The 15943-nt window shown below is 36.7% G+C and overlaps 1 protein-coding gene across 1 annotated transcript in view; it reads right to left on the bottom strand.

Moving 5' to 3' along the window:
- Positions 1-15943, bottom strand: part of VWF (von Willebrand factor) — a 143413-nt gene that overhangs the window by 52846 nt on the left and 74624 nt on the right. Inside the window, exons 29-33 of the mRNA XM_065843019.2 lie at positions 15297-15416; positions 12908-13051; positions 3813-3956; positions 2659-2823; positions 343-386 (exon numbers count right to left, since the gene is read on the bottom strand). Coding sequence (XP_065699091.2) covers positions 343-386; positions 2659-2823; positions 3813-3956; positions 12908-13051; positions 15297-15416 — 617 coding nt within the window. The remainder of the gene's footprint in view (positions 1-342; positions 387-2658; positions 2824-3812; positions 3957-12907; positions 13052-15296; positions 15417-15943) is intronic.

The following is a 15943-nucleotide window of genomic DNA, read 5'->3' as shown; positions in this document are numbered from 1 at the left end:
CTTTATTTTGGTCATGTCTAGCTTTCCCAGAATTTCTTTCAACAGGAGATGGAAATACGTTTTTCTTTGTCAGGGAAGACACACACTGTCAGAAGTTTTGGCTCTGCACTGCCTTCAGTAGTATTCAACACACTGCAAGATCAGGTGTCGTTAGAGGAAGTCTCCTTTGTTTGCAAAATTATCCCTTCAGTTCAAAAGCCAACATTTTCTTCTTCCAAAATAATTCTTAATACCTCATATTGTCCAACACTTTTTGTTTCAGATTATCTATGAAGGTATTCATGGTCCTGCATGAACTTTGTCACTTGAAAGCCAGAGGGATCACTCAGGCAATATACTTACTTTCTTTCTGTTTCCATCCTCATCTATACATTCTCTGACAGGGTCTAAAAGAGAAACAGACATCTTTTAGCCATCTTACTCCCTCATGCAGCTTTTTAAGTCGTGGTCAACAAAAACAGGTTGCTTATTTAACAATGCGACTTAGGCTGTAAGTATTTTTTTGTTGTTGTTATAATATGAGAATCCCAACCTGAAGAGTGCAGGCATTTGTCTAAAGTATACAAGAGTAAATCAAAGAACACATAAACCTTGTTACTCCTAGCATTACCTGACTTCTGCAATGATGTTGGTCCCAAAATACCCTGTGAGCAATATGTAGTCTGTAATTCTACAGCAATCTTTGCACTGACATACAGCTCTGCCCAGATGGTACTTAAAAGAGATCATGGTTTCAGCTCTGAGGCAGGGTCCAGCCTTACTTCTGAATCATGTGATGAATTGCAAATATTTCTGGTAATTAGTAGGTAATGGCAATGTACACACATTTATTAAATGCAGAAAGATAAATACAGTGAGTAACCCCAAGATAAGATTTGTTGATGGCTACCATAAGTGTGAAAATAGCTGCAATAAGAATACTCAAATTCAGTTTCATTACATTCAGGCATTACAGTGATAGGCAGTTTTTTATATAATCAGTTGGATGCTCACAAGGCACCCACTGAATTGCAGTTTCTATGTTTATCTGCTCTCACAATGCACCTAAGGATATACGGAAAGTAATTTCATATAAGTACCATGGTATGACAATGTGATAAGCACATGTTTAGGAAATTAAAACACTGACTAGCAAACTCTTTATACAGTACTATACTACGCTAGCATATATATGCTACATGTTCTGTCTTTTCCAGGATAAATAATGTATTTTGAAAGCATTTTGGAAATCTTTTAAATCCTTTTAATATTACTATTTTTGGTACACTTCCATACATAAAGTAAGAGTCCCTCCACACAAGAAATCAAACTGCATGAGTCTGGAGGGGAAAATTATACTTTACAGCTTGTAAGAAATATAAATAAAACAAAACCACAGAATTTTTTTTTTTTTTTAAGAACTTTCCCACTCCATAGGAAAGGTTTCACCATCAGCAAAAGGGAGAGCTAAACTTTTCAGATTTAGGTGTCTACTATAAGATACTATTATTGAAATTTTTGAGCATATCCTTTGTGCTGTTGGAAAAGCTGGATATACATTTCATAAAAATACAAAGCTTTCACCTCTAGTACTGATAGGTTATAGCACATATTGCAATAAGAAAATAGTTACCAGGTTCAAATTCCTACTCCCCATCCTATATCATGGATCAATGCAATTCAGGGCAAGAAAACTACATATTTTACAGTGTGAGAAGAAGAAATGCATTTTTAAAAGCTTATTTTAAAAGAAAAGAAAGAAAATGGCAGCTGTTTAAATCTAGAAAACGGCAGCTGTTTGATGGTCTGGAGAGATTTTAAAATGCCAGAAGTGATCCCAGTGGAGACTGATCGGATATCTCTAAGCTGGACTGTGCACACTCTGCAACTTCCTCATTCTTAGTGGTACTTGGCTCTGCAAAAAAGTCCACTTGTTTTAATGGAGATGTAAGCAAGCCCTAGTAAAGTTGGTAAAAACCTATGCAGTGACTAACATGATGAGACAGTGGTTTGAGGTGGGGACACATAGCTGCTATTTAATACAAATAACAACAATATGAGTAATAAATGTAATAAATACGCACAGTCCAAGGAAGTCAGAGAAGTAAAACACTGGCCAGAGCTGTAGAAAGTTTCCCTAGATGGAGAGCATTGCTATTGACAAATAAATGAATGTTTGCTTAAAATATATTACTGGAGAAAGTTTTGTTGGGTTTTTTTTTTTTGCCTTACACTTTGGCTGAATTCTTTGTAGACTTACACATACCAATGCTTAGGTCTGTGTAGAAAAATATGTAATTTGAAATTTTTACTCACAACTAATTTGTGATATTTCTAAAGTATGACCCCTTTCATGCATGGTGCTTGAGCTTTCCTGGTGTTCTTCAGTTAATGCCCAGCCCTGATTGTTCATAAAATTATAAAGTTTAGGCCTAAGCAGTTTTCAAACTCTTGCTGAAGGTTAGATGATTAGAACAGCAGTTTTCTACATGCTGAAAGGGTTCAGATTTTGTTTCACACTAAGTAATGGTGATGGTCTAGTTTAGCATTTGTGATAAATGTCTGTGAAGCACTGACATAGGAGCATTGAGCTGACTTCTCAAATTAAGAAAAAACATTCTGGTTTTGGCATTTAATTTTCATGTTGCTTCAGTTATGAGGCTACTATATTAGACTTACCCATGCACACTTTTTTGATAAATTCACTATTCAATGTGATCATAGTGGATAAATCTTCAAAATTCTGAAGCTTCATGATTCTGTTAGCAGCTGATGGCCCAGTCAAAGTTCTCAGTTGCTCTTCATCATATCTGTTTCCAACGCCAATTGGAAACAGGGATACCCCTAGGAAGAGAGAAGAAAAGGTTTTAACAGGCATCACACTGAAAGAGGTCTTTGTTGCTGCATTTTTTCCATTTGCTTTAAAAAAAAAAAAAATCCAAAACAAACAAATAATAATTAAAAAAAAAAAAAAAAAAAAAACACACCACCAACAACAAAAAATTAGGAAAAGTTTAAAGTTTTTTCCAGCAATGAATTTTCATTTATTACTTGCATCACTCCATCCACATAGGCTAAAGGCAATTAAGGGCAAAAGTGATGATGTTTCTGTCACAGTGTTAGCCAAGATGAGCTCTATTAGTCCCTAGCATAATAAGATTGTACATGGTCAACAAAATGCAACTGCAGACTCAATGACAACATCTTCACTTTTTTCAAATGTAAAAAAATCTCAGTATGTTGTTTTCTTTCTTTAGTTACCTAGCAACTGGATTATTTTCAAGCCATTTAATACAGAAATAATAGTTGTTATTTTGTTCAGGCCTTATTCAATAGCTCCCAAAACAACCTACAAAGTCACTGTTCCCCAGTTGAACACCTGAGGAAGCTGAGGTACAGACTACAGCCAGAAAACTTAAAAAAATGTCATGCTGCACATATTGATACTAAAAGCATATTCCTGTATAGTTCAGTGCAGAATCTTATCAAATCTTCTATTGATTATTATTGCAGTGAACCTTTCAAGAGTCACTGTACTGCAACAGTGTTGAATTTATAATATTGGATCACGTTTCTGTCATCCCTGCCTGTCCACAGAAACTGGGAAAATGAAATGCCACTAATTTGCAGATTGGTCCTAAATTTAACAGTAATTCAAAGGCATCTTCATCAGGCAGGTTTTGTTCAGCCCTGTTTCTTACCAGAATATTACACACAGCAAATCATATCAGTGAACTTATGTATCAGTGCCTTAATTTTCATCCTTTGTTCTAGTGAATTACTTTAAAAGCAACAACTCTGTTTAACAATAGTGACAGAAAAATGGCATTTACTGTTCATTCTTGCAGAACGTGCAGCAGCCTCCACAGTGTCTTCTGATCTCCCTGACACGATTACTATTGCGACTTTTGATGCACTGGGTCTCCCTCCATGGGATTCTGACATTGCATTCTGAACCACAAAATCAATGGCTCTTCCTAAGAAGAAATGAAGAGATAAATACAATAGAAAAATCATAGCAGGCTATAAAATTAAATCTTGCTTTATATTAGTAGGTTATACAGTACTGGAAAATACTTATTCTTAAAGAACATTTAATGTCTGCTTTATTGCTGCTACATGAAAGCTATTAAGAACCTACCAGTACTATTAATGCATCCCAACACAGGAGGACAATACATAGCTCCCCAGTCTCTGAAGTAATGGGAATTTTACTACCTTTTCTTAGCCACAAGGATAAAGTTACATGCCTCTAGTAGTTACCTTTTCTGGAAGTATTACCATTGTGTCACACAAAAGGAAAGAAGATTTTGTAGAATATGTACTTATTTTCCAGTTGCAGAACAACAGTGACATCCAGTGGCTAACTGATCTGCAACTTCACACCATCCTGAACTGTGCACAGACGTTGCTCAGCTCCCACAGAAGATTTAGGCCTTTCCTAATTTGGGCAACTTTTTCTATGGCTGTGAAAACCGTATCTTGCCTCCCTACTAATCAGCAACCATTCAAAATCTAGACTCAGATTAAAGCATAATAAAACTGGGTGACCAATATTATAAAAACAAAACAAAACACAAAAACAAACAAACAAAAAAAACACGAACAGAAAAAAAAAAAACACACACACAAAACACATTATGAAATTCTACTTTAGCAGCTACCAAATAACAAATTTGCTGCTCCCCTTTCATTTAACATCTGTGAACACTCAGGCAAATTTTTGTTCAAAATCATGACTTCAGCAAGAAAGCACTTTGCTAGTACTTGTATTTAGATATGTATTTGCACAAATATTTACACTAGGAACCATGACATACAGCTTTCTTAAAAGCTCCTTTGGTGTTGGAAGTTATCAGCTCAGGAAGCAGAAATGATATCGTGTGACTGATTTGACGTTCAGGGCAAACAGTGAACAGCAAATAATAAATACTTGAAAGACTAGTTCCTCTGAGTAGCTGCAACAACTGTGGAGCAGAAATATGTTTGCCTGAGGACTTCACTGAGCAATTTTAAATAACAAACACATTTGTAAAACACTGCAAGTCAGATCACAGATAATTCACCAGCACACCCCCAGAATACCTTAGCACACCTGAACACTTTGTATTTCATGTCTTCTTTCATCATGTCACCCACCCCTTTTCACTGCTGGAAGAACAGATCCTTTTCCCAAGCTGCTGGAAGCATGGGCAGCTTCTAGGAAGCTCACTCAGCACATGTACTATTGATAACACAGCAACAACAATTGGATATTCTACAAGGCTTTAGTTAGGATTTCAGAAATGATTTACCCCTTGGAAGAATCTAGCATAGAATAGGCATCTGGAAAAAGCCCAAATGTTTCCTTTGCCACAGTATTGTTTTAGAGGTGACATTCCCACCTCAAATACTGTTGCCTCATATACCTCACAGTCCCTGACTGAAAGCCTCATATCCCTTTTCCACTTCATCCAGCCACCTCTTCTTCCCCAATAGCCCTCTGAGACTTAACCTGTCTTTTCTCCACAGAGATGCCCACAACTAAAGAGAAGAGCTGGGACCCACTAGGAACTGCTGCCAGGCCCTGTCAGACTGCAGGAAGAGGATCCCCATCAATTTCTCCTCCTGTAAGCTGTCATTACCTTCACCAGCAATCTCCTGTCTAGAGAGGGTCACATATTTTCCCTAGCACTAATTTTCAAACAGAAAGATGCATGCTTGTTTAAGTCTAAATGTTTTCGGCTTTGTTTTTTTGTTTGGTTGGTTTTTTAAATGTCAATTATGATCAGGAGGAAAAAAAAAAAAAGAAAAAAGATACAAATCAACAGAAAGCTTTCAAAAACATTTAAGAGCAAAATGAGATGTTTCTCTTTGTTTCTTGCTATGCAATGATTATCTTTTATTCAGTTCTTCCAACTGTGTAGATTCACTTCATTCCTATAATTTGATTTTCATTTCCACTATAATTCTGAATTCTGTTTTGTATACAAAATAAAAATACTTTTGAGGTTTTGTCCAGTTAGAACTTCAACATTTTGGATGTTTTTGTACTTGCAACAAAATATATTTTAAAACAGTATTATTAGGTGGATGATGGCAATTCCATTCCACAAACTACTATTCCTGACCAGAAAAAAAATAAGTAATCCCAGGTATCAACTCCTACCCTACACAGCTGTCTCACAATCTTTGCTACAAATGGTTTTGTCTCCCAGTAGTTACTCTGTATGTCTGTAGAGGTAGATGTTAGATGTAGAATGGCATATTAGTTGTAAATAACTAAGGGATAAAACAAAATACAGAAAATAATATTACTGTATTCCAGTCCCTGAGATAGCTCCAGCATGGTCACTGTACCAGAAAATTGACTCATTTCCCTTTTGTCCTATAAATATTTACTATTAAAAAAAGAAGTATTTTAGGTTTTAACTTTCAAATATTTTAGGTTAAACTTTCGTACAGTAAGAATCACAAACGATATTTTATTCATTTGTGAAAAGTACTTGGAATTCCTATGTTTGTCTTTTTTTTAATGACCCTTTGACTTTTGTGTCGTTGGAGTGGTCATCAGTTGCTCCAGTTACATTTTTTTTCTCCTATTAATTCTAAATTTTCAGAAAGTTCCATACATATCTGTAAACTGGAAAATCCATTATTTTTATAATTTCTAATAAAGAAATCCAGTTTCATTGCAACAGAACCAGGGACTATTTCAAAGTCCCAAAAAAACAATTCCTCAATTTAACGTATGGAAAAATTGTTTTAGTGTGCTAAGAACTCTTTGTATTTCTCGCCTAATTTTGAAGTCAGCTATATAGAGAAAGAGCCAGGTGTCTGAAGTCATGATCAAATGAACATTTTTGTCTTGCTAGAGGGATTGAGAAGATCCCCATCCCAAACTGGAAGATGAGATTTCTCATCTGTGTGTCGCTACATATCACCAGGGAGGGTGGTGACATATTCCTCAGAGGTCATAATAAAAATATTGACTCCTAATAAACCAACCATCTTGAACATTTTATCACTACTAGACTGCAACATAACAATAATCTGCCATTTTCATATCAATAAAGGAAATTTTAAATGTTTACAATGAAAAAAAATATATCGCCAAGCACAAGGCTGTATTAAGACTGGAAGGAGAGTATGCAGCATCTTAGATGGAACTAAACTAGCTTTAAAATTACCGGGTCTGAGCCACACAAGCTTCAGCCTTAATGAGACCACTTGGAGTCTTGTAGACCCCTTTAGTAGCTGACAACTGGGCTGCTGCTGGCACCGCTACAGCTTTGTTCTGACATGCCTACATACATTGCAAATGCATCTCTGGGGGCTTTAGTGCCGTAGCAAGCCCCTGGCAGAAGGAAGGGTCCACTCTGAAGTGCACCAGCTGGGCATGTTCTCCCAGTCCCCTGCAGCCAACGCTGCTGCCCACCCGGCCATGCAGTGACCTGCCTCGGGCCACTCACCATGTTTCAAAAATAGCCATTCTAAACCAAAACAAAAAACATTGTTTTCAGCCATTTTGGCCCTTCTCTCAGCACATCCCTTCGCACAGAAGGAAGGCAGTGCAAGTGTGCAACTGTGCAGTATCAGGGTGCTGGGGATGGGCCCTTCTGCAGCAGCTTGCTCTTAAATCTGTTTAGCTGTATGGGACCACACCATCAGGTGTTTATTTCAGGGATGGACTCCAGAGAAAATCCAAATGTTAACAGAAAATACCCTAAAATCCAGTTTCATAAAAAAACAATTTGTTTTTTCCATCTCTAAAGTAAATCTGAAAGTGGCCAAAACATTATTTGACAAGGGGTATCTTCTTAGCCCCAGTGAAGTGAATAGGAGGTTTGCTATGGGTTTTAAAGGTTACACACTTTTAAGGATTTTTCTCTGTATGTGAACATGACCCTAAACCTGGACTAGCAGTCAACATATTCCCACATACTGAACATAGGAGTAAATTACGTTAGTCTCATGTATTATTGTTGCAAATTGTTTCTGTTCCTCACATACACAGTGCGCTACCAAAAAAAAAAAAAAAAAAAAAAGGCAACAGCCTGAAAAAAGGGCTTTGGAAGCAGAATGGCTTCTATACTCACATGTATTTTAGGCATTAGACATACAACCCATGAAAAATCAAGATGGAAGTCTCTAAACCAAAAGCCTTCATCACATAGAGGAGAATAAGAGAATTGAAAGCAGCATAACATACAATAACATCTGTTCCCAGTGGCCATGGATGCGATGGGGAATGCAAGTCTGTTCATCTGTCCCTGACCTCTTGCCTCCTGACACAGTATAATGATGTTGAACTTGGTAGGCGTAATGGTCGCAATTAATTTCACACATGCACACATGCAACTCCTTCCCAAATTTGAAAATCTAAACATTTATCTGGATAACTGAACAGAAAGATATAGCTTGCAGGAACACTGACCCCCCCAGCAGCCTTTCAGGTCACTCAGTAGAGCATGATCATTAGTCTTTTGGCATGTCCATGGTAAAAATACAGATAAATAACAATTTTAAAAAATATCTACATGGGCCACTTCAGAAATGGCAGGTTAATCATTCCAAAGACTGCCTGCACATAATGGCACAGCATCTTCCCCACATCTTTCAGTGCTGATACACTCCTAACTACACTATAAAGTACAAAACAAAATTAATACTTGGAATAATCATTAAAGCAAAATCAACAAATATATCCTACAAAGATAGGGGGGAAAGGGAGAAGGTGGCATCACTGCACAGTATTCTCCTCTCACCTAAGACTATGAACATTGGGTGCTGAACTTCTGACAGTCAGAAAAGGCTTTTGTAAGAACATTTTTCTGGTCTCCTTGAACAAGACTATTCAATAAGGGTTAATCAGCTGAATAATTTTTTTTTAAATCATCTGATACATTTTCAAACCAAACTCATATTCTGAAGTAATAATTCAGAATGTTTCATATAGTGGTTCCCACAAGAACTGAAAGCTGATTAAATGGACATAAACAAGTTTTGAGGACAAATACTATCTGTTGAGTAGGGTTGGAGGTGTTTACTGGGAGTCTACAGAGAATTAACCTAGATTCTCCCTCATTAAATAATTTCATAAATGATTTGGAAAAATGTGTAAAAAGGCATGCTAATCTGGGCCACAGATATTAGATTGGGAACAATTATGAACATCATGGAATACACTGAAAGAGCACAAGGTACCCTAGAAATGTTTGAGATACATCCAAGAAATAAATTAAAAAAAAAAAAAAAAAATCATCCCCGAATAAGACAATCTGGAATAAAATAAACCAATACACAGACATTCAATGGTTTAGTAGGTGCCTCAGGGAAAGCAAGAACTGCTTAAAAACAATCTTTGCAATTATTTTCTTTAATTTTGTCTGAAACGAGGAATAAAACATAAAGCCCCTGTAAGGGTCTGTGAAGTTGTGACAGACTGAGGATTCCAGCTAGGCGGAGGTTCCTGCTGGGAACTTGTGAATCTGTGCCTTAAGTGGCCTCAGTGGTTTCACTAACACTTCTGCAACATCTCAACCAAAAAAGAAAAAGTACTACAAGAGATCTTAATCACGCACAAGTACTGAAAGCTGCCTGGGAAAGGAGCAAAAAATAAATGGCTTCTCGGCACTTGAAGAGAAAAATCCACAGACTAAGAAGCTGGTGGATAGTCCAGAGTGCATCTATTTAACCAAGGACTTGTCTAATCAGGAACAACTTCATGAAGATAATCCTTGAAGCTGGTATTTGTATCTTAATTTAGGATCTTGACTAGACGGTTAATTTTGGTTGGCTGATTTGTTTGTTTGTTTGCTTTTGTGGTTTTGTTTTATTGTTTTTGTTGTTGTTATTTTCAGTTATAAAAACAAAAACAACAGTTTTTATTTTGAAATAAAATAGCTATTGCAAACCTGTTGCACAGATCAATGCTTTAAAGAGTCAATTCTCAGCATATTGATATTCTGGAATTAATGTGTGGCAATTAACAATGCCTGGACTCTTCATGAACAGGACAGATTTGTCAGTCCAACAGCCCACCAACCTTCTCCTCTGCTTCCCTGGCTCTACAGTTGCAAATCCTGCATTTCTCTTGTCATGACCATGGGTTCCACCAGGACCACATTCAACTTAAAGAACTTTTAAGAAAAAGTAAAAAAGAAAACAAGTAAAAAAGAAAACAAGTAAAAAAGAAAACAAGTAAAAAAGAAAACAAGTAAAAAAGAAAACAAGTAAAAACACACACACCAAAAAAAACCTGCTAGGACAATGAATTAAAATAGCTCAAAGATTCAGAAAGGAACTGACACCACCAATTCAGAAACAAGAGTGGGAAGACAAGAGAGGAAGACCTCTGTCTTTCAGTGGATGGGAGCCCTTAGAGATCACAACAGCTGCTGGTGAAAACATGGACTTCAGCAGGTGGTGGGGGCTGCATTTTGAAAATTCTGCATAGTCCACATCACTCAGGGCAGAGATCTGCATCAAGAAAAGTTCTTTGGTGGACTTTTACTTCCTAAACCACAAAGGGGATTCTATATAATTTATACTATCTTCATCATAATAGGCAAATCTCAATGCTGCTATTCAAATATGTTAATAGCCATAGAAAGTTTCACTTAAAATAGTTAAGGGTTTTTTTTCCGAAGTGGCAGGGTCAGGCGATGCGGAACTCACACATATTCCCTTAACAGTGCTTTTAATATGGATAAACCACACAGATCATACTTCCTCCAAATTTTGAGTCTGAGTCAGGCAGTGGGCATGGAAAACATCAGCCTGAATGAGCTGTTTTTACTAAAGGTATAAGCAATGAAAATAATGTTTTTATAAAGCATTAAGTGATATTTACTGCAGGGATTGCTCCCTGTGATGCTTCTGAATACCAATGGATGCTGAACAGAGACATGCTTATGTGATTCACAGTTCTCTTGCACAGATCACTTTCAGCTGAATGAAGTCTTATACAGTTAGCTATTGCTTGTAGTCAGCTTTCTTTTTTTCAGTTATTTCTTAGGTGAAGTTTCACACAATCTCATTATGTCTGAATATCCCTAGAGCTTCTTCTCAGTAGGTTACATGAGCCAAAATTTCATGATGTTATCTTATTGCATAAGCATGGGAAAGCTTTGTGGTATAGGTTGCTCTTTTCTGCTTACGCCCTCAAATACTCAGTAGCTTTTCATTATTTCTTACTAATAAAATACATCTCTCTCCTGGAGTTTCCTTATAGTTAAATGAAACAGAAAATGGAATGCTTTCTGTAGCAAGATTTTTGCACTGATGGCAACAGGATAGTGTTTCTACCATAGGGAAGCCAGTGCAAATGAGAAGAAACAGCTCTGGTCTGATAGTACTGATATTTTTGATAGGTAAATCCTGATCAAGCCCTCTGTAGGCTAGAAAAGATTTCCAAATCTGCCTAGGGAACTGCAACACCCAGACTGAGCCACATACACCTTTTAAGCAGCCTCTGTATTTCCAGAGGCCCAAACACAGAATAACTTGAATGTCCAGCATTTCCCATGGATGTCGAGTCTCCTACACAGTCAGCTGAATTCACACACATTACAAGGTGCAGGAGAGGACCACAGTGACTTATTTTCATTACTTCATTTGGGAGGAACTACTTTGACTCTATTCCATTTTGGTTCGTTATACCACATCCCTCATCATGGTCTCTGAGCATTTTCCAATGAGACATAAACAAATCACTAACGAGTATGTCATGTGGCTGCCTCTCCTCTTTCATTTCCCAAAGGTAATGTTTTCTCTGTTTATCCTGCAGTTCAGTATGGCTTACTATACACATTACATGGAAGACTTCATGAAACTTATCTATTTGTGTGTAACAATTTATCCCACAATGAGCCTATAGAAGTCTCATCAGCCATCTGGTATTTTTATTTCTCCAGGCTGAGAAAGTAATCATGGCTAATCCTCCTGCGAACTATGGAAGTCAGGTTTTATTTCTCACTTTTCTGCACCAATAACTCTTTACAGTCTGAAGTAGGCTAAAGACCTTAAAAATCTGTGTATTCCCCAACTCTTATAGGACCCTAATGCTAGGTGGCTGACAGAGGAAATGTGGTTCCAGTCCAGAAGAACAAAATTCTCAAGGTATCTGGTCAAAGATCAGATACGCTGTAGGAGAATCATTTTTTTGCTGAACCCTACAACTGATACATGTGTGTGTACTGAATTTCCACAGACCCACTGGGAAATCTGTGTTATAACACATGAATATTGAAGTGGACATGTTTTCTAGGATGTAGATTGCTGGAACAGAAGACGATGTTTCACAAGTAACTCTTCAGCTAAGGTGCCACCTTAGGCAATCCTTGCTCCCTGGTTCGATCTCCAGCCTTGTGCTACCCTAAATCCTTGTGGCATCAGCACGGCAACTTGCACAAGGGAACTCAACTACCTATAATAGAACTACTGTTTTGCTAAGCTATATTTCAACCAGGTCAGTTACACTGGCTCAACACAGAGCAACAAACATCTGGTGAGGGTAGCTATTGAAGTCAGCATAAACAGATATGCTGCTAAACATCTAATCAACTAATTGATGTTGAAAGGTTAATGATCAAAGTCATTACTTGGTAATTATGTTTTGTTTGCTTGAAACATAATGAGTACAAATCCTGATAATTACTTCAAGGCTAAAAAGAAACCAGTCTTCTTCTTTCCAAAATACATTAGGATAAACTCTAATTTGAGTAACCTACAGATACATTTTGATAGAGACAATAGAACATTTACCAAGAAATATACATATAGTAAGTATATAAGTGAACTAAAAAAAAAAATTAGTCCTACTGCAGAACATTGCCACAACAGCACTGACATAAACTGGTGATTTGGGACAGGCTATATTTAGGTTGTTTTGGTTTTGTTTTTTTTTTTTTTTTTTTCCTCTTGTTTAAATATCAACATTACTCACCTAGTCTGGTAGGACCTTGTTCCCTTTGTTGAATTGTGTGCACCATCTCTACAAGTGTTTCAGTCTCTTGAGGCACATTCCATGAAATTTCTAGATTATTTTCCCTCGCATACTGGAGAACTGACACATGCATTGAAGCATTGCCTGAAGTAGAAAGCAGAAAATTAAGATTTTAAGCAGTGTATACAATTTTTAAAAAATAAATCTAAAGGATACATTATGGTTGTGTTTTAAGTGAGCACAACTAGATAGCAAATTTCCATCAGAGTGTGAAAGACACATTTTCAGTCCAAAGATCAAAACTGAACTACTCTCAAGTGAAAAAAATAGGCTAGTACTGCTGGAAACAGTTGCTTTTCTGTCAGGAATCAGCATGAAGTATTTTACCTCAGACCAATTTGACTATGATTGGAGAACTTTATAATCTCCAAATATTATTCCTTTCCCATTTTAAAATGCTTTAAACATCACTTTTTTTAATATGCATATTGTTTTGCAACAGTGATAGTTTGATGCCCCATTTGTCTGGTGGGCCAAGCTCCCCAGATGACTAAATTTTATGCAAATTTCTCTCTATCATATGTCACTTGAGCAACATGCATCAGGCTGCAGCATGGAATATGGTGCACCCAGGGAACATGACGTGCAAAGGGGAGTGAAGAGAAATTCCAAGTTCTGCTATTTTCTGACATCCTGCTTCTTTTGTACATTATGTAAGAAGAGTGAATAAAACTATTAACGGAGGGTTCATACAGATAGTTAATTAGTATCAGACTTGCAGAATTGAACTGAGCAATACATTGTTCATGATAATCACCTGTATCTCTTTTAATGGTCTTAGAAGGACTTCTGTATATGGAAGATACTTATATATATAGCATATTATTCTTTATCAGTGCTTTATAAAATATTTATTAATGGAGTTAATAATGATTGTGATTACATATACCCAAAAGTTGCAGCCCTGTATTGATCTGAATGTTGTCTACTCACTACAATTTACAGTTTTTCCACAGTCGTCTTAAATATTTTAAAATCAATGCCATAGTGAGGAATCATTTAATAGCTACATTATTATTGTCCTATTGTTAACGATGTAACAATTGCTTTTACGGGCTTTAAATATAAGAAAAATAGCTATGCTAAAAGAAATTGTCTGTTATTTTTTTATTTAGTTTTTGTTTATTTTGTTGGCTTGCTTCTCTATATCTTGCATGCATACAATTTTCAGAAACAGAGGGTCTTCCACATACAATCTCTAAAAAAATCTAAGTCATTCTAGACATACAGAAATGCTAACTTTTCCCATAAGAGCTCTCTAATTAGTACAAGTGCTAGTAATCACCTTTTTTGTAAATACAGTTATAATTCAAACTCATTAGCAAAACAGCAGCAGCAACTGCAGTTGCTCTGTGGAAATGGATGAATGCTGAATTGAAAAAGTACAATTCTGATCAAAAATTCAGGTTTGTTAAGATAAGTGCTACTGGGAAAAATGCAGCATCCTGTGCAGCCCCTGCCACGTGGATGGACATTTCGCAACGACACACAATGTTCTGACTTACTACGTGTGCCACATGGTCCCTTCACACATGGTCCCTTCGTGTATATGCAGGATATGTGGCATTCTGCCAGGGTGGCTGCACTGATAATATCTGTGCTGAATGATGTAACTAGACATGTATCTCCCATCAGCACATACTCTGCAGGCTCAGTGAGTTTAGTCCTCCCAGAAAGCGTCTGTCATTCAACATGGGTAGGGAAATAAATCTTTAAAAGTCTCTTCCAGCACTCTAGGTTAGAGAAAAAGGGCTGGTGAGAACAAAAAATGCACATTCCAAAGACCAAAAGCTTGCAGTAGGACCAAACCTGAAATAAAAACCCTCTGAATTTTCCATTTTTACTTGAACCAGAACTGAATTGTAACTATTATTTTCAAGTTTGTTGAACTTAATCCAGAACTGAACCAAAATTAAGCATTTATTTTTTCTTTTCTGCCACCGAGTAACAGTTCAGCTAAATTTCCATTGTGTGACAGGGATGTCTTTGCCTGTTTGGCACATATACATCTTCTGTCCTTTACAGTATAAATGGAAGTGCTCATCAGAGCTGCTGTCCTAGATATTCCTCATCACAGAGTTCCCTGAATTGGATGTGAAATCTTTATTCATCTGAGCCAGAACAGCTTTGTGTGGGAGGAAACTGGATTGTTTCTGAATCAAAAGCTCTGCTTTCCCCAATATAAACTTCAATTTTTTTGAGGGATCAGACTGAGTCATTTAAAAAGAAAGATTTAAAAAAACCCTATAGTAAGATGGTATTTTGTTCTGTATAAGCAAAGAAAATACAAAATCTCTTTATCTGTTTGAGGTAAAAGAGAGATACATACTAATCTCAACACTTTCAATAAATGCCCGCACAAAGTTTTTCATTTCCTCAAACTCTGATGCTCCAATATTGGAACTTCCATCCAGAAGAAACATGACATCCATTGGTTTGTTGCAGAATTCTGAGGAGGGGGGACAAAAAAAAAAAAGTTATTTAAAGTAGCATTTGCTAATCTATCGGTAGGAGCAGAAAGGGTAGAGATGACACGTGCATTTTTTGAGAAAATGAAGCAAGATAATGATTAGTTGAAACAATGAGTGATGCCCCTTCAATGAAAACCTTAAGATTTATATACAGTGGGATACATGGGTATTTCAATTCTTGCTTTTCTACTAATGTTATTTTACTCTCAGAGGACTAAACCAAAAACAATAGTAAACAAAAAAAACCACAAACACACAAGCCAACCACACAACAAACAAAACCCCACCACATAAAAACAAAGCAAAGCAACAAACACACAATCAAAAAAATACAAAATACACCATGCCTCGAACCCCCCCAGCCCTGGCCTGGGGGGAGAGGGTAGAAATCTCTTCAGGAAAAAGGAAGTATAATTTGAGGAAAGCAGAGGAAAATGACTTTTTTTTCTTTCTTTTGTTACTCTGCAACCTATTTGAAAGCTACTGTACTTTACTGACAAATGGA

The sequence above is a fragment of the Patagioenas fasciata genome, chromosome 1 (genome assembly GCF_037038585.1).
Source record: "Patagioenas fasciata isolate bPatFas1 chromosome 1, bPatFas1.hap1, whole genome shotgun sequence".
Classification (NCBI taxonomy): domain Eukaryota; kingdom Metazoa; phylum Chordata; class Aves; order Columbiformes; family Columbidae; genus Patagioenas; species Patagioenas fasciata.
Note: the sequence above shows the minus strand (reverse complement) of the source record. Positions and strands in the feature narration are given on the sequence as shown.